Source organism: Andrographis paniculata, unplaced genomic scaffold (genome assembly GCF_009805555.1).
Source record: "Andrographis paniculata isolate CXL003 unplaced genomic scaffold, ASM980555v1 Contig38END, whole genome shotgun sequence".
Lineage (NCBI taxonomy): Eukaryota > Viridiplantae > Streptophyta > Magnoliopsida > Lamiales > Acanthaceae > Andrographis > Andrographis paniculata.
Genome location: NW_026137571.1, coordinates 243,031 through 260,909, shown reverse-complemented (window position 1 = coordinate 260,909; position 17,879 = coordinate 243,031). Strand labels below are relative to the sequence as shown.

The window sequence follows — 17,879 nt, the reverse complement described above, 5'->3', positions numbered from 1 at the left end:
AATTAATGGGGCCTCCTGCTTCATTCGATCTTCACTACTCTATGTTAAGGTAGTTAGTTGTATGTACAATATCAATCATTATATTTATTACAATCACTATAATTATGATAACTAAGCATGCATGCAGGGTTTAATTTGTTTTGATATATCGGAGCGATAATTAAATATTTCACCACTTCATAATTATTTTGATCGCCAGTAATACATAATTAGTTATTTTCTGACACTAGCTAGCTAATTAACTAGTGAAAATGTGAATATATATATATATATATATGGATGGATGTGATCGAGACCTTGCAGGAAATATCGATCTATGTATACTCTGCGTTAGTAGTTAATTTCTTAGCTTTCTCACAAAAACACGTGATGCATCGCAAAAGAGCTAGGATGTCGACCTTCAACTATACATCATCCAAATTTATTGTTAATTTGCACCAGACACGAATACGCATCAGAGTTTAATGTCTAATAACAAAAATGGCTAAACTAATTAATTACCGCTAGCTAATTGTACGCGACAGATTATTTCACATATATATTATTGATTAGTGGGGTATATAAATTAAATAAAAATATTGTTTGACAGCTACTATGTGTCTTTAATTAATTAAATTATGTGATATATGTGGGCAACATAAAAACAACAAAAGGATTTCCATCCAAAATATTATTCGTGGACCAGAAAGAGACCTGCAACTAACGACTATTTTCTTTCTTTTATATATATATATATATATATTCATTAATTAGGCTCGCAACGGGGCTGCTCACTCGCTTGCATGCATTATTATTACATTTATATCATTTATATATATATATATATATTTATAACGTGGACCCGTATGTATATATATACATATATTGATCATGCATTAAGGAAGAATTCACACAAAAACATAATACATTTCAACACCAAACAGCAATATATATGGAATTCACTAAAAGTACATCACAAGATAAAAATAAAACAAAATAGAATAAAATTACATGTGTACTATTGAGCAATATCACCACATTATATATATATATATATATATTATTACTAGGCATATTAATAACTAAAAGCATTATTAACCAACAATTAAATATTTAAGCAATTAATGATACCTTAATTATTAACTAGGAGGGAGCTAGGATCCCTTGCCAATGATGGACAGAAAAGCCTTCTTCATAATCAACAAAGAGTAGCTTCCGCCGCCGCCGTGAACTTTTCGACCCTCCCCGCAGAAGTCGTCCTTGCCGCCGCCGCCGATCCCAAAATGAAAGGGCTTGGAATTAGGAGGGCAGGAAATCTCATCGGCAACTGCGGCGCCGCCGTGGTCGAAAGACGAACCCCAGCTGGAGAATCTCGGCCGCCTCCTGATTCTGATCTTGTTAAGGTAAGTGCTCATCGGAGTCATGGTGGGATCTGAGAACAAGGAGCACGAGGATGAGGACCACGACTGCAGGGACGAGAATGACGACGATGTCGAAAGACTAGACGACGGCGCTGGAGGAGGAGGATTGTTATTATTATTATTATTATTATGGTTATTGTTATTGGGCTTCTTGAGATTCATTCTTCTGAGCAAAGTGTGCAGAAGCAGCTTGGACGACGACGACGAGGACTTGCTGGTCCCGGAACCGCCGGAGGTTTTGAAATTGGCGGCGGCGTAGTAGTAGGAAGGCGGCGGGGTGAGGGGAGGGATAATGTCGTCGGAATTAATTACGTTATCATTGTAATAATTAGAAGAGGAAGAAGATGGGTGCTTGGGGGTGCCGGGGCGTGCCTCCCACGTGAACGGAACTGCGCCGGAAACATCTCCATAGTACACTCTGAAGGAAGGGTAAGCTTTTGAGGTCTCCTTGGACGTGAAGAAGACCTTCTCATCGCCGCCGGTGGGCTTGATTCTGAAGGATTTCTGGTGAAGAAAATCATCAGTAGGGCTACTGCATTTGCGAGGCATATTCGAACAATTGATAAGTTAATTATCGATCAATTGATCTACTGCAGTGCAGAGCTGAAGATGATTTTGGGGTATATATTGTTCTGTAGATATATATATATATGTATGAATAGTTTAACTGGAAGGGAAGGGCAGTTGTCAATTTAATAAATTTAATTTACAGTTAGTTATTGGAAGATATTTTGTTGTTATTTTGAGTTTGATTAATTAGTGGAATATATGATTGGTCATCCATCCATCCATATATCTTATGTAATTGGGCTATTCATCAATGTGCATACGTGTATGCATATGTATATAGCTAATAAATGAATATCTGGAAATTAAAGATATAGATATTTATTTAATTTTGGACAAGCAGTAGGAGTTAGGTAGTTTAATTTATTATTAGGTTGTGGTCCTCCCTCCCTCATGGCATGGGTTGGGTAAGGGTTCCCTCAAATCATGGCTGCCCTTAGCTTGATTTCGTTATTTATCTAAATTATATAATATATATATATATATATATATGTTCTTTTTATTTTGATTTAATTAATTGCTGGATAAATACTAGTACTATTGTTTAGTTACTGGTAGAGCAGGGTAACGGTAATTGGAATATATACGATGTATATTGAATGTGTTGGTTGAATAATAGCACTACTAATTAGTTAATTGATTTATATAAATATGTAATTACGTATGAAATTTAGAATTAGATTAAAAAGCCCTAGGTAAAAACAAAAATGGGTCTAATAATGGAGGTGATCGAGCTGGTTGAGGGGCGCCGCGGGAAAATCAGGTGAAAATAGATATATTTCTAAGGAAATAGCAGGTCGGAAAGTCTGTAGGTCAGAAGGTCCGCAAGTCGGAAAGTCAGCAGGTCGGAAGATCCCCAGGACGGAAGGTCCGCATGTCGGAAGGTGCGCAGGTCGGAAGGTCCATAATTCGGAAAGTCCGCGGGTCGGTTGGTCTATAAGTCGGGAGGTTTACGGCTGGACTAACAAGTCTGATGGTCTAAAAGTCGGGAGGTTTGCGGTTGGACCAACAAATTGGATAGTCTGTAAGTCGAGAGGTTTGCGGCTAGACCAAACAAGTCGGGTGGTCTGCAAATCGGGAGGTTTGCAGTCAGACCAACAAAGCGGAAGGTTTGTAGTCGGACCAACAAGGCGGAAGATTTGCGTTTGGGCCAAAAGGGCGGAAGGTCTGCGGTCGGTTCAAAGAATCGGATACTGTTGAGAGTGAGCGAAAATAATACTTTGCGTTTGGGCCAAAAGGGCGGAAGGTCTGCGGTCGGTCCAAAGAATCAGATACTGTTGAGAGTGAGCGAAAATAATACTTCGGTCGATTGAGGGCACGTGTCTGCAGGAGAAGGGTTAGCAGACGGTTGAAAAAGAGGCGTTGTAACCGTTCAGGCGACGGTTTCCAGTACCGTTTCTCAAGAAATATTTAAGGATTAAAATTTGCAACTGGCAGATTATCTTCGATCAACTTCAACAAAAGCAAAGTCAGATTTTGGGATCATCACTTACAATTTCCAATATTTTAATTTCCAGTTGATTGTATATATCTTACAGTGTTTAGAAATTCCTAATCTCAGGTACTAATTAATCAAATTTAAAGATATTTCGACATCATTGAATATTTATATATATATATATATATATATGGTGAATTGATTGAGCCAATAATTATCGCATATAATATTATTATTAATTTAAAATTGGGGGATATATACAAATGGGGTCTTTTAATTGAATTGGGTTGTGGTCCGAATGAAAGTTTGAGAATGACAGCATTATGGCCAAAATTAAATTGACCATTGAATATGAAACAATTAAGGTTCCATCAATTATATATGTTTGAGTTTTTCGTTCATCGTGCTAACAAAACAACAATCTCCAATTTGAAATATATATATATACATATTTAAAAGTTTTATGAGTGCTTCGTAATAAAATTATGTAAATAATAAACTTATAAATAAAACTCAAATTCAAAAAATACATACATATAACGAGGCCGAGTTATAAAATTTAAGGGAACTTAATTCAACTTGATTTGATAAAAGCTTTTAGTCAATAAGATAGTCAACTTAACTTAAACTATTAACACAATTTAAAGAGCCTAACGATGTTTATTTGGAGTTTGGACACAGGCATCCTATCCTGTTGGGCTCAATTATTAGTTGCTTCATTTGGGTTTGTGAATTAATTATTATGGATATGTTCCTTTATAATAAATATAAAAAAATAATAATTTGAGTTTAGAGTTGTAAAATAATAAGAAATTTGAATTGAAATAGAATTTGATATGACATAAATTTATATTTTATTTTTTAAATAATTTTTTTATAATATATTAAATAGAAAATAAGTATTTTATTTAATAATTTTGAGGATTTTGTTTTGTTTTTTTTGATAAATAGTGTGAAACTTGTTTTAAATTTAAAGAACAGTCGTTTAGTTTAACTTTTTTTTTTTTTTTTTTGGGTAGTTTGGATAAAAGTGTCCCATTTTGTTAATTTTATCCACCACGTACTCTTATTATCTTAAATACTTACGATTGTATGTTCGAAAATAAAAAATAAAAAATCAATGACTTGATGTATACCTTGTTGTGGATTAAAAAATTATTGTGCAAAGTATTGAATGTTCTTGACGGACAAACGTAAACATTCTATACAATTGAATGGAACAATAACTGCTATCAATAATTAATTTTGAACACAATAACTCTACCAACTCCAAATAATTCGATTAAAAAGAATATCATTCCCAAGGTATACATAAAAAATGAATTCAAACTATTATTTAAAATATAAATAAAAAAATCCCAGAAAAAACAAGTGGACATAATTTTTAATCCAACAGTCCATAAATAAAAGTATTGTTATCATCGTTATAAAAATGTTTGAAAAACTTTAAAAAGTTAAATATGACATGTTGAATAAAGGGTTTGTTTATTTATCATTTTTTATTTAATATATAAGAGTTTAATAACTATTTCATTTGAGAATAATAAAAATTACAAATTACAAACAATAAAAAAACACACACACACACACAAAATAAACAAACACAAGTTTTGTTATTATACTTAATTTCATTTAAATCTGGTGCTAATTAATACCGTGATTATTTAATTAACAATTTTTTATTTATTTTATTTTATTTTATTTTTGAGAGAGAGAGAGAGAGAGAGAGAGAGAGAGAGAGATCTAGATTGTCATGTTTGAAATTCATGTGTAATATGTTTTTCTTTACATATTATTATTATTATTATTTATGAAGGTAAAAGTTTTTGTTGTATAATGAGTTTAGATGATAGTCGTTGGGCGTAGTATCCGTTGGTACCAAGCAAAAGAACTTTTGGTGTGGCGGCTCCACAATTTGCTTTGGTGCAACGGTCGAATCTGTAATCAAGAAGATTAAGGTAAAAAACATCAAGTAGTAACACTAACAAGTACTTTTATAACCGCCAATGATAATAATAGTATATTAATTACAATTAAATAAACCTGCCGGTCTGCTCTGTATTTCATATTTTTTTCATTTGCATTTCTTGCCCTTTATTACCAACAGTCCATCCACACTTGCCTTGCTTTTTCACTTTTCTGCTGTCATCGTCAAACCCCGACATTTAACTCTTCGTCCTCCTCGACCTGGTCACTCCCACTCCCACTCCCACTCCCTGCCTGCTACTGGTGGGTTTCGTCGTGCTTTCCCTCCCTATCGTTCCCAAATTTCTTCGTGTTTCTGTTTTTTTACTCTCCTCCATTATCAAATCTACCCAATTACAAGCTCAGGAATGGCTATGGAAGCTTCTGAAATCCAGGGGCCGTGCGCAGTCGATTCGTCTCCCAAAAGTGAAAACACTTCGGGGAGAGCTGTAATCGACACGTCGGCTCCGTTCGAGTCGGTTAAGGAAGCTGCGAATCGGTTCGGTGGAATGGCGTCCTGGAAACCCATTTCGCATCAGGTTGTTTGTTAATGGCTTCCTTCTCCCAATTTCTTAATTAACATTTCCCACTTTCTTATGTTTATTTATTTATATTTTTTTGGGTTTCTTCTGCTGTTTGTAGCCATGACTGATTTTTGAGAAGATCTGTACTTACTTACCTAACTAATGGTTAAAGGTTGTAAATTTTTGGTGGTATCTTCTTGAGATATGTGTCTGTTAAACTTTTATCAGCTGAATCCATCTTCTTTTTGCAGCAAATTTACCTTTTTATTATCTGTATGAGTGATTAATTATCATCCATTTACAACAGCCTTCCCTACAAAGTTATTGCCTTTATTATCTGCATCATAGCGCAATATTAACTTTTGGGGAAAATTATTAAAGCATGAAGTTGGTTGAAGTTTTTGAATAAACTTATATGCTTTAGTTCATATTTTTTAAATCAAAATATTAGTGCATGCTTAGCTAGCTACACAAGAATGTGGAAGGATGTGTTGAACATTCAAATCAAAGCTTCAAATCTGGGAATTTCGTTTGAATAGTTATTGTGGATTCTGCTAGATATTGCTTTGGATATTGACGAGTTCGGTTTCATGCAATGCAGCGCAATAAAGAGATTGCCGGCATTGTTGATCTGGAGGATGAGGCTGCACAATTGGAAAGGGATCTTATGAAGAAGGAAAGGGAGACACTTGATGTTTTGAAGGAGTTGGAATTAACCAAGAATGTTGTGGAAGAACTGAAAGTAAAGCTGCAGAACGAGGCGGTGAAAGTTGATGTCACTCTCAAAGAAAACAGCAATGTGAATATTGGTGCTCAACCACCCGAAGAGGAAAAAAATCTCGAGGGTGATAAGACTGTTTGTCGACCAAATGGAATCAATGGTTTGGATCTGTGTCCTTCAGATGCACCTGGATTCATCCTCCTCGAGCTGAAGCAGGCTAAATTGAACTTAAAAAGGACAACCGATGATCTTGCTGATATTCGGGCTACAGTTGATCTGTACAAGAAGAAAATTGAGAAAGAGAACGCGTCACTGGAGAAGACGCGGCAAAGGTTTTCTGCAAACACCTCGAAAATTTCAAGTCTGGAGAAGGAGCTGAAAGAAACAAGAAAGAAGCAAGAGCTGATGACAAGAGTTTCTGAAGGGATAGGTGGTTTTGATGATGTTTCGAAGGATCTGCAGAAATTAAGTTCGGAAATGGAACAATTTAAGAAAGTCGGGGAAACTGCAAAGACGGAGGTTGTGACGGCAACGTCCAAGATTGAAGAGACAAAGGCTAAGATTAGGACTGCTGAGATAAGACTTGTCGCCGCGAAAAAAATGAAGGAAGCGGCCAGAGCTTCGGAAGCTTTGGTTCTAATGGAGATTAAAGCACTGTCGAAAAGTGAAAAGAAGAGTTCCGAAGATGTGACCCTTACTTTTGATGAGTATTCGTCGTTGCTTTCGAAAGCTCGAGAAGGAGAGAAATTATGCAAGGATCGAGTCGTGGATGCAATGGTTCGAGTGGATGAGGCAAATGTTTCGAAAACAGAAATCTTGAAGAAGGTCGAAGAAGCTACGGAAGAAGTGAAAGTCAGCAAACGGGCGTTGGAGGAGGCGCTTAGTCGAGTAGAGGCAGCCAATAAAGGTAAATTAGCAGTCGAGGAAGCTCTGCGGATATGGAGATCTGAGCATGGCCACAAGCGGCGCAATCTCCACAGCTCTACTAAATTCAAGAATCCTCATCCATCGGCACACAGGAGAGATGCCCGTCTTCTAGATGTAAATGGGCTGAATCTTGTCAATGGTGATGAGGTGAAACCAGTTCTGAAGCCAACACTGTCAATCGGGCAGATACTGAGCCAGAAACTGCTGCTGACGGAAGATTATGAGAATGGGATTCGAAACGAGAAGATCGTGGGGAAGCGTAAGGTTTCGCTGGGACAAATGCTTAGCAAGATGAACACTGATCATCCACATCCCGGTAAGAAATCCGGGAAAGAAAACAAGGATGCCCCTTGGAAGAGGAAGAAGTTTAGTTTTGGTCGAATCTCCCTCCTCGTAACGAAGCAAAGCAAGAAGAAGAAGAGCTTAGCTCCAAGATCAATGTGACGGGGAATGATTTAATTTATTACCGAAGCTGCTAACTCTGTCTGTGTGTTCTTAGCTTATCCTCCTGCAATGGCGCTGTGCTTTCTTAGGTAGATTTACTAGGAATCGTTTTAATTCATGGATTAGGTTGTGTTGGAATCGAACGCTTGTATGATATTGTGTGTATGGTATGGTGTGGTTTCGAGTCTTAAAATGGACGGTGCTGATTTCTTGGTACATTCTTTCATAATCACACAATTGAGTCTGGAAAAGAGAAGGGAATCAAACACTTGCAGCAGCGTGAGCCATGAAACCTAACCTTAACCTGGAGGAGAGACATATCGAAATCGAATTCGTTGGAAGAGACACTGTGCAATAAATTCATGACAGCAATTTGTGTGGCTGGAAATCCCATTTCTGACCAATCTATAACTAAAAATTAAATTTTACTTGTTATCATGAGTCGAGTCGAGTCGAGACTAGACCGGCCATTTCATGATATACGAATATGACTTTCTTTCTTTGCCTAAGATCTAATAATGGTAATACTGATACAATCGACAGAAAATTTAATGTGCAAAATTATTGATTTGATTCAGCATGTTCCATTAGATTCATTCCTAACAAAAATAAACCAACGGAGAGTCTTAATATAAATAAATATGGATAGACATGAATGAAGTTATATATACGGTGGTTCCGAGAAGGTTCAAATTTAGCTACTGTGTTGTCATAGTTGTCATAATTGAAAATTGAAACGAATAGAGGCAGAAAGAGAGAGACACTCACGCTATAAGGCAGCAGCAGCAGTAGTAGTAGTGGCGGTAGCCAATATTGAATTGTTTGAATCTTCTATAATAAATCAAAGACTGTCTCTTTTTATTTGTTAATATGTTTCACGTGCCTTTACAACCCACCCATTCATCACAATAATAAACAAACAAACAATCATTAGGATTAGGATTATGAATAAATAAATCATGATTTAATTTACACTAGTGAGTAATATTCATCAACTCGCCCTTGTCTTGTTCTAATTCTTTCCGAATAAATAAATGCTCAATTTGCCGCGTCCGATTTCATTAATTTAATCTTTTTCCTTACATATGCTGCCAACTTTTGCACTAGAGGACCCAACAGGCAACAATAATATTAATATTAATATTCACGATAAAGATCACAAAATGATAATGATCTTGTGCGTATTATAAAAGAATATTTCGCACAATCCGGATGGGATCGATGAGTAGACCTCTAAAATTAGAGATTAAATTATATTTATAGAAATTAATTAATACTACTCCATAAATAAAACAAGTGTAAATTAAGGTAAGTTATGAAAGTTGGCTTTAGGCTGGCTAGCGCGTGGAGTCCAGTCATTTATGTGTGTGTGTCATACTTACGTGGACGGGGGACCCGACCCGAATTAGGCTCCCCCAAGGCTAGGTTAGAGTCGAGATATCCATCACGGCACCGCCACCCGAACCCGCACCCGCATGGTTGCCCTCTCGTTTCCACTATAAAATAGTACTCTCCCCCTTTACTTTCTGATCAGCCAAACCATTTTCACAGATCTCAATTCTCTCAACCTTGCAATTCTCTGCGCCGCCGGGTTCGGGATCCTTCGTTTCTAATAGGTATGCGTGCAATCAATCACAATCTCTATTCGATTCATGTATGCTTTTTCCTAAAAATCTTATGCTTGCTTGTTTGTTCTCTCTCAAATATGTCTTGATAAATATGGAGTGATTGAGATGAAGTTGTGTTCCTGATGGTTTTGTTCTGGTTTTCTTCTTTCTGTTTGTTTCTCTTTTAATTCGTTGAGATGGTTTTTTAGTTTAGTGATTGTTCTTACTAAGGGAAGAAGCTCTCGTGGAAAATTTTGTGTTCTTATTATTTCAGATTCTAGAAAGATCCATGATTTTTTTCAAATTGAAGTATCAAACACTTGGTTGTTTTTTGTTTCTGTTGTCCTAATAGAATTCCTCATCTTCTTCTATTGTATTCCTCAGTTGGAAACAAGAACCAGGGAATGCGGAAAGATGCGGTTGCTGTGTAGACAAGGGTTGTTTTCCAACTTTGATGAAGCAGAAGCTCCATCCAAGCTGCATTCCTCTGTCCTTGATGAGTGTGGACACGCAGTTTACAGCCCTGTATATTTCTGCCTTCCGATGCCAACATTGACTCAATATTTCAGAGGACAATATGTCTCATACAATGACCTCTGCGAAGACGGTTGAATCCTTGCTTTCTTAAAGTTGCTCGCTTTCTCCCCGTACTGTAATTGAATTTGCTGCCGAAGTTGTTGTCTGAGTTCAACTAGATCTGTTGCTGGGATGGAGAGTAAAGGAAGAGTTCTGATGCAAAAGTATGAGTTGGGGAAATTCCTTGGACAAGGCACTTTTGCCAAGGTGTATCATGCTAGAAACCTCGAGACTGGGATGAGTGTGGCCATCAAGATCATCGACAAAGAGAAGATCATTAGGGTTGGGATGATGGATCAAATTATGAGAGAAGTCTCTGTAATGAAACTTGTGAGGCATCCCAACATTGTGCAGCTCTACGAGGTTATGGCCAGTAAAGCCAAGATATATTTCGTGATGGAATATGTACGAGGAGGCGAGCTGTTTAATAAGCTGGCGAAAGGGAAACTGAAGGAAGGGGCCGCCAGGAAATACTTTCAACAGCTTATTAGTGCTGTTGATTTCTGCCACAGCAGGGGAGTTTGTCACCGGGATCTGAAACCGGAGAACCTACTGTTGGATGAAAATGGGAATCTGAAGATCTCGGACTTCGGATTGAGCACACTCGCGGAATCGAAGAGACAGGATGGGTTACTCCACACTGCCTGCGGGACACCTGCTTACGTTGCCCCAGAAGTTGTTGGCAGGAAAGGCTATGATGGCCTCAAAGCTGATATCTGGTCATGTGGGGTGATCTTATTTGTTCTACTAACGGGATGCCTTCCTTTCCATGATGCGAATTTGATGGAGCTGTACCGGAAAATAAGTGAAGCTGATATCAAATACCCCAGCTGTATCTCGCCTGATGCTCGTGCGCTTATCTCTGAAATTTTGGATCCTAAAGCAAGCACCCGGATCCCCATAGCAAAGATCATGAAGAACTCCTGGTTCCGTAAAGGTTTCTTATCCAGAGTGAAGAGAAATTCGAAGGAAGAGGATATTAGAAGTTCAGATGCAACCACCATCGACACTGTGGCAGACAGTAAGGTGGAAGTCTCAAAGCCTGCACACTTGAATGCCTTTGATATAATATCCCTCTCGGCTGGTTTAGATTTATCAGGTTTGTTCGAAGATGATGATGCTAATCTGAAGAAGGAAGTCAAGTTCACATCAAAGCAGTCGGCAAAGGCCATCATCTCTAAGATAGAAGACTTAGGCAAGCGTCTGAAGCTGAAGGTGACGAAGAAGGATGGAGGAATGCTCAAACTGGAAGGATCAAAGGCTGGCAGGAAGGGCGTGCTGTCTGTCGATGCAGAAATCTTGGAGGTCACCCCAAGCTTCCATTTGGTTGAGATGAAGAAGTCCAGTGGAGATACATTGGAATATCAGAAGCTGATGAATCGGGGCGTAAGGCCATCTCTGAATGACATTGTTTGGGCATGGCAAGGGGAAGATCGCGTCGCCTGTCCTCACCCGGCCAGCGCCACCATCAACTAGAGATTCCTGAGTCGATCAGTTAAATAACCAGCACCTTAGTTCAACCATTGCTATAAATAACCATTAGAATGCTCAGTTGCAGTTGCTTTTCGGAAATTGTTTTAACTCTAGATTTGAGCTTGAGCACAAATAAAATCAGCCAGTTTATTTTAACTATTTTTGTGAAGGAAATGTTTTTGTATCTCTTTTCTTTTCTTGCTTCACTTCTCAATGTGCAATTTTAAGAATTACAAGACAATACTACCAACCTAGCAGCAGATGAGATTATTTGTTAAATGTACCACCACTTAGGCTAGCATCTACAATAGCATGCCAATTTTGGGAAGAACAGAAATCATAGTTTTAGTACAAGAATCCCCTCACTTGTCTATATGATTCTTTCTCATAATTAACTTCCTTAGGCTCAACTAACCAGCCCCCATACTCAGCACTAGCCCTGTTAACATCTCTGGTCATGAGAGAATAAAAATGATGCATAACATACCAAGTTTGTGCCGGGCAGGCTAAATTAAATCTTCCTTATATAGAAAATAAGGAGAGGATGCTATAATGGATGGAGTTTGATATAATACTATTATAGTCTCGTCGTCAGTACAAGAGTTAAAAGCATTCATGTTCCTCATACTTGGTCCTTCACTTTCTATGTTTATTTTTCCTCATCTAATCATGTGACCAAAGAGACTGTACATCCGAGGTGGCGTGCAGGCCTCCACTTGGGAGCCGCTGGTGGTAGATCTCCCAATACCATCTTCATGTGAACCTTGCACTGGCCAATCTTTTCTGCGGAAGAAAAGCACAAAACAAACACACATTACCACTAGAATTGAGCATCCATGACATCAAAACAAAATTGTTCTGCTATATAAATGTGTTCATGATGAGACACTCAAGGGTAGACAAATAAACTTAATATCAAATTCTGAACAAAATTGTAGCGCATTTCATTGAGTGATAGTTTTATCTAAACTATAACCCAAGCCCTGCTTTGAGGTTCTGATTTGAGGACAGTGTTTACTTAGACAAATAAACTGAATATCATATCTTGACAACGGATTCCAAGGTCAACCATCAGCAACATCTCCTACACATTTAACAAGGGCAGAGAAGTCCAGATCCCAATCCAAGTCGCTGTGCAGAGAGAATCCTTGATCACAGCAGACATAAACAGCTATGCCTTTATGTTAGTATCGTAAATGTTGATTATCAGTCGTGTTGCAAAGTTGCAATAATAAAACCCTTAGATTCAAAACTGGAGATAAAAGTATAGATTATAAGGTTTGGTGTGCTAAACTAGACACGCTCCTAATGCCATAATGAACCACTGACATCAACAAGTGAGCTTACATGTATATTTATACATATGCAAATGAACCTATATGTACTTGGCATGAAAATAGCATCTAATCGACAATTTTAAGCTGGGAAAACTCATATGCAGACACAAGTATATCGAACAAGAAATCCATAGGCAGCAATCTTAAAACAAGAAATTCTCTTCCTTGTTCAAGAGTATAAAAAACAGAGTTCAGTTCAGGCTATCTTACTTGTCCCATGAATTAGCAGCAGGGGCACCGGGATTGTCATAAACCCGTCCATTTGAACCAGCTAGCTCATTGGGCTTTGAAAGAATTGGATTTTCAGGCCTTGAAATCTGCCCGAACAAGTTGTTTGACGACCATGGATCATCAGGAACAGGAGGGACAGGTGCATTGAATTTCCCACCATTCTGAGAATTTTGAAATGGAACATTTTGAGAAGAAAGAGAACCAAAAGTGGCCTGCTCATCCTTCTTGAACAACGAAGCCATTGTTCTTTGAGGCATTGGGTTTATTCTATCTTCTTGGTAAGGGAAGTTATCAGGATGTAAAACCCAACTGGCAGGCCGACTAACTAAACCAAGACCATCCTGCCCAAGAGCAGGGGTATTCCACATCTGCCATGTTCCAGCATCATTCATGGTGTTGGGATTATCCTGAGCCCTGAAAGAAGGAAAAAGAACTGAACTGGCATGCCTTTCCTCTGAAACTGGTGGTCTCAACAATGGAGACTCAATAGGCAATGGCTTTGTGATTTCAGAGGGTCCAGCTTTAGCCTTCACAGCAAATGGTTCTTTGAATTCAGTGTCCTTCAAAAAACCAAGGTCCTGTTGAAATTCATCTAGTGATTCAGAAACCGGACCTAGCAAGGATATGGGGTCTGGATCATAACAAGGGTCTTCAAAAATCTCCGACTCCTCTGGTAAAAATTGATGAGGTGAATCTTTCATGTTGGAAAGCATTGGTTCAGAAAGAACTGCATTGCTGCCACTTGATCCAAGAGAAAATGAAGGTAAGCTGAACGGTGATGACAATCCAAAATTGGTAGGATTCTCAGCTGATTGGGTTGGATTCGGATGACCAGAAAAAGGTGGACTCTGAACTGCTTCACATTTCCCGATAGGTCTGCTTATAACATTCGAACTAGATGGTGGAAGTACAGCAGAGGAGCGAGTAAATAGTTGCTGCCAGGACTTTTTTGGTCCGGTGCTTGGCTGAGCTTCAACAAGCACCTGCAGTGTATATCAGTATAAGTTAACTTGGCCACATAAGTACACAACATATCAACAAGTACCAACAGAAGTATATTCCAGGGGATCAAAGATCAATGTGAATATGGTGAGATGAGAATCCAACAGCAGCAGGAGTAAAGTTCCAATTAGATGTCATCAATTGATGATATAGATCAGGGCCGAAAAATTAATAACAGAAGATGATTGTTTCATGACAAATTAGTATCAACAATCGTACATAGATTTCCATGAAACCCATGCCAATCACCCCTCCCACCCACCCCACAACTTGAATGAAAAAAAAGTAGTAATGAAAAAATATTAGAAGACAAACCACTAAATGCGATGAGCTACTTACAGGGTGGTTGGAAGTTTTATTGTCTCTGTTTGCGGTTGCTCTTCCAGAATCTTTTCCATGTGTAGAAGTTTGAATATTTTCTACTAATGTATTAGGCTTGTTTCCTCTTGAAACAGTAGTTGCATTACTGCTGTTTCCAAAAAAACCACCTCCAGTAAATGCTCTGGAAGAAGATAAAAGAGTGCCCCTCATGCGATCCAGGTATCTTGTTCCAGCAATTCCTTGGTTATGATTGCTAGCAGTAGCACCCCTAAATCCAGAACCCATTTCTGCACCATGAGGTTTCGTACATTCAAGTCCAGTTCTTTGCTGCTCCTTTCTATCCTTGTTTGCTCTTTTTTCTAGCTCCTCAGCATCAGAGTTGCTTTTACTTGACCCTCGATCTTTTTCCTTCTTTTTCTCCTGGCATTTCCTTTCAGACTCCTTATTACCCCCTCTTTCCTTAAGTCGAGACGATCCTTTTCCATGTTCTTTTTCAGCTTCCATTTTCTCATCTCTCAATCTCCTTCGCTCTTCAACCAATTTTGCAACCTCCTCTCTCTGCTTTCTTTCTTCCTCTTCCAGTAGCTCCTTCTCTAATCTAGCAAGCCTTTTCTCCTCGGCTTTTCTACGAGCTTTTTCTGCTTTACTCTCCTGACAACTCACCCCATTCTCACCACAATTATCTATCACTGCTCTGCTCTTTGAATCAACTGAAGAATCATCTCTGGAAGATCGAACTCTAAAAAGCTTTCTACAAAGCCAGGTGACATGAAAGAAAAATCTCGTTAATGCTTGGGAACCAAAAAGAAAACCGTGAGAGTAAGATCTTTCTGTCAAACAATTGTCATGATCTCCAAATAAATCACCACTATTCTTCTGTCTATCGATTGAGTTCCGGTAAATAGGTCCGCTTCCACAATTGCTATTCTCAAGCCATTCCTGCCCACAGACCAACCCATTATCTAGCCAAGCCTTGCCATTTAATATCTTTCCACTTTTACTGACCAGATTCTTCCAAATTCCCGAATTTTCCATCCCTGAAAGCACAGGGAAATCGAGAACTGGCCTCTTTGAAATATGGCCACAGTAAGAGCACATAAACTTACCCCCACCTGGATTCTGATCACGATAAGCAGTAAAGCAATTCCTGCATCTTCTAGTAGCAGTCTTTCGCAATTTCTGTAATTCAATAGCTTCAGACCTCTTCCTCTCCTTGAGCCTATCATTCCTCCTGATCTGCCATGCTGACAGCTGAGGCATCAACACCTCGTACCAGAACAGGGTTACCAGTAGCACCAACACGCAGGCAAGCCTTGATGACGTAATTTCAAACCGGAAAGCAGGTGGAAAGAGCTGTGATAAAGCCCAGAGGCCAATCAGTGGAATTACCAGCCACGGCAACATGGTAGCAATCCTCCGCGACCACTTCTGAACAACGCAAAGTATACACATATCCTCCCCCACCAACACCCCTTCTTCCCAACTCTTGAAAACAGAAAAACGTTTCAAGAAACCTCACTTCCCAAACCGAGTAATCAGATAATCCGACGAATCCCAAAAAAAACAAGAGAAAGATGGTAAACCCTAGCCTCCCAGCTTGTTCTGTTCAATGCTTCAATTTCAAAACCAATTCCTTCAATTCCCCCTCCAAGCGGTGAAGCAACTTACGTGGAACGTCCTAATTAACAAAAAATTACAAAAAGAGATAAAAACGCAAAGCTTCTGAAATCCACAAAAGTTGAATTACTAAGTATTCCAACCGCGTTTTATCAAGCTGCGAAACCTAGATATCACGAAAAGCACAACAATCGATTACAGAGCGGAACAACAAAAACGAGAGATACGAACTTGAAGGCGTACGTCTATTACAGTCATCAGAGATGGTCCGTCCCCAGCGAACTTGGCATTCGAGGTTTGCAATATAAATTTTACGAAATGATTCGACAAGAAGACAGAGGGAGAGAGGAGACAATTAAGAGGCGGGTGCAAAGTAGCTAGTTAGCTTAGCTATGTTGTGAATTGTTGGAAGGAATGAAGTTGGACCCAAATATTGGACCTTGGACTACTATGTTCGGCCCAATAGGCCCATGTAGTAGCACTGGTGGAGGTTCGGTCCAATAACGGTTAATTAATTGACTGATGAAAGACAGACATTGAGACAAGGCTTAGCGTGGCTGGACCTTAGTTTGCAAAGTATTAGATTAGATCGGAGTTTATCTCGAGTTCACTTTAGGATAAATGTTATAAATTTTCACGTTATAAAAAATATATATATAATATAATGAAAATAATTAATTTGTGGGAGACAGACACCGAAAAGTTGAGTGCACTCTCAGTTGCTATATTTAAGATAGATCCACTGACTGATCTGCTCGTGTGTGTTTCAGATTCTCTCAGATCAGATCACTACTGCAACATACATGTATACATATATATATATATATATGCATACGTAGAGAAGAGTATTAAGTATGATTAAGATTTATTATTGCGTGAGTGACTGCAAAATGAAGATGAAGATGAAGACGAATATTTTTTCTATGAATTTGATATTGGTGGGGTATTGACTTTGGCTTTGGAGAAATGAAAGTGTGATGAGCACTTTGGGTTGAGTAATCACTAATCAATCAATCAATCAGTCACTCAGTATTTATACATAACAAAGATGTGTATATACTACTATACTGCCAATATAATTCTAAATCCATCAAAACACCTAAGCTAAGGAGAAAGTTTCTTTAAATATGAATAAGCTACAAACAACGACAGCTAGCACCATTATCATCAATTACCTTAATTTGTTATTATTATCATTATTATTACATACATACATACATACATATATGGTCCCTTTCCTTCAATTTTTGTTTTTCTTCGCTCCAGTGTAGTGGTGCGGTGTACCGAAATGCAAATGCAAATGAGAGAGAGAGAGAGAGGGGAATGTTGGAAGAAAAAGACCTAACAATTATGAAATACATTACTAATATAGTATAATTTTAAATTGAAACAAAAGAAGACTACTAAAATAAGCTTCTCTACCATTTTTATTTATATATATATATATATATAGAATGTAAATTTATTTATCATGTTTCATAAATATATTTACAATACTATAATATAATAATTAATTAAAAATATATATGTTCTCATATTTGAAAAATTAATTTTTTAATATGAAAATATTTTTTGAAAACTAATCATTCACCTGAGGTCAGGTCAAAAATTTCATTTTAATTATCCCGTAGGAGATTGTCTGATAGTGTAAGGATTGGATATGTGACCATGAGGTCATGAATCCAGACCTACGAAGCTTACGAAGCTTCAGATCACCTGCAAATTCCCA

At 38.0% G+C, this 17,879-nt stretch overlaps 3 protein-coding genes across 6 annotated transcripts; 2 read left to right on the top strand and 1 right to left on the bottom strand.

Moving 5' to 3' along the window:
* The first annotated feature begins 5,552 nt into the window (after positions 1 to 5,552).
* Positions 5,553 to 8,179, top strand: LOC127251148 (WEB family protein At2g38370-like). The gene is made up of 2 exons (XM_051274748.1): positions 5,553 to 5,909; positions 6,496 to 8,179. The coding sequence occupies exons 1-2, from the start codon at positions 5,739 to 5,741 to the stop codon at positions 7,984 to 7,986; spliced, it is 1,662 nt and encodes a 553-aa protein (XP_051130705.1). The 5' UTR covers positions 5,553 to 5,738; the 3' UTR covers positions 7,987 to 8,179.
* Positions 8,180 to 9,467: 1,288 nt separating this feature from the next.
* LOC127251121 (CBL-interacting protein kinase 2-like) lies at positions 9,468 to 11,798 on the top strand. The gene is made up of 2 exons (XM_051274711.1): positions 9,468 to 9,602; positions 9,978 to 11,798. Exon 2 carries the CDS (start codon positions 10,302 to 10,304, stop codon positions 11,643 to 11,645), a length of 1,344 nt encoding a protein of 447 aa, XP_051130668.1. The 5' UTR covers positions 9,468 to 9,602; positions 9,978 to 10,301; the 3' UTR covers positions 11,646 to 11,798.
* A 302-nt stretch (positions 11,799 to 12,100) lies between these two features.
* LOC127251119 (uncharacterized) lies at positions 12,101 to 16,535 on the bottom strand. Of its 4 annotated transcripts, none has more exons than XM_051274707.1 (4): positions 16,394 to 16,535; positions 14,552 to 16,211; positions 13,190 to 14,193; positions 12,101 to 12,425 (listed from the first exon to the last, which is right to left on the bottom strand). In XM_051274707.1, exons 2-4 carry the CDS (start codon positions 15,983 to 15,985, stop codon positions 12,302 to 12,304), a joined length of 2,562 nt encoding a protein of 853 aa, XP_051130664.1. In that variant the 5' UTR covers positions 15,986 to 16,211; positions 16,394 to 16,535; the 3' UTR covers positions 12,101 to 12,301. The 4 variants fall into 4 exon arrangements, with proteins under 4 accessions (XP_051130664.1, XP_051130666.1, XP_051130667.1 ...); XM_051274709.1 differs by having other exon boundaries at positions 16,382 to 16,516; XM_051274710.1 differs by having other exon boundaries at positions 14,552 to 16,316; positions 16,403 to 16,507.
* Between the last annotated feature and the right edge of the window lie 1,344 nt (positions 16,536 to 17,879).

Bases quoted from the DNA above. Each gene is read 5' to 3' on its own strand.
- LOC127251148 (XM_051274748.1), top strand. From the start codon at position 5,739: ATGGCTATGGAAGCTTCTGAAATCCAGGGGCCGTGCGCAGTCGATTCG. The intron at 5,910-6,495 runs GTTGTTTGTTAA...CATGCAATGCAG, and splicing joins GGAAACCCATTTCGCATCAG to CGCAATAAAGAGATTGCCGG.
- LOC127251121 (XM_051274711.1), top strand. From the start codon at position 10,302: ATGGAGAGTAAAGGAAGAGTTCTGATGCAAAAGTATGAGTTGGGGAAA.
- LOC127251119 (XM_051274707.1), bottom strand. From the start codon at position 15,985: ATGTGTATACTTTGCGTTGTTCAGAAGTGGTCGCGGAGGATTGCTACC. The intron at 14,194-14,551 runs GTAAGTAGCTCA...TATACACTGCAG, and splicing joins ATAAAACTTCCAACCACCCT to GTGCTTGTTGAAGCTCAGCC. The intron at 12,426-13,189 runs GTAAGATAGCCT...TTTCTTCCGCAG, and splicing joins GCTGCTAATTCATGGGACAA to AAAAGATTGGCCAGTGCAAG.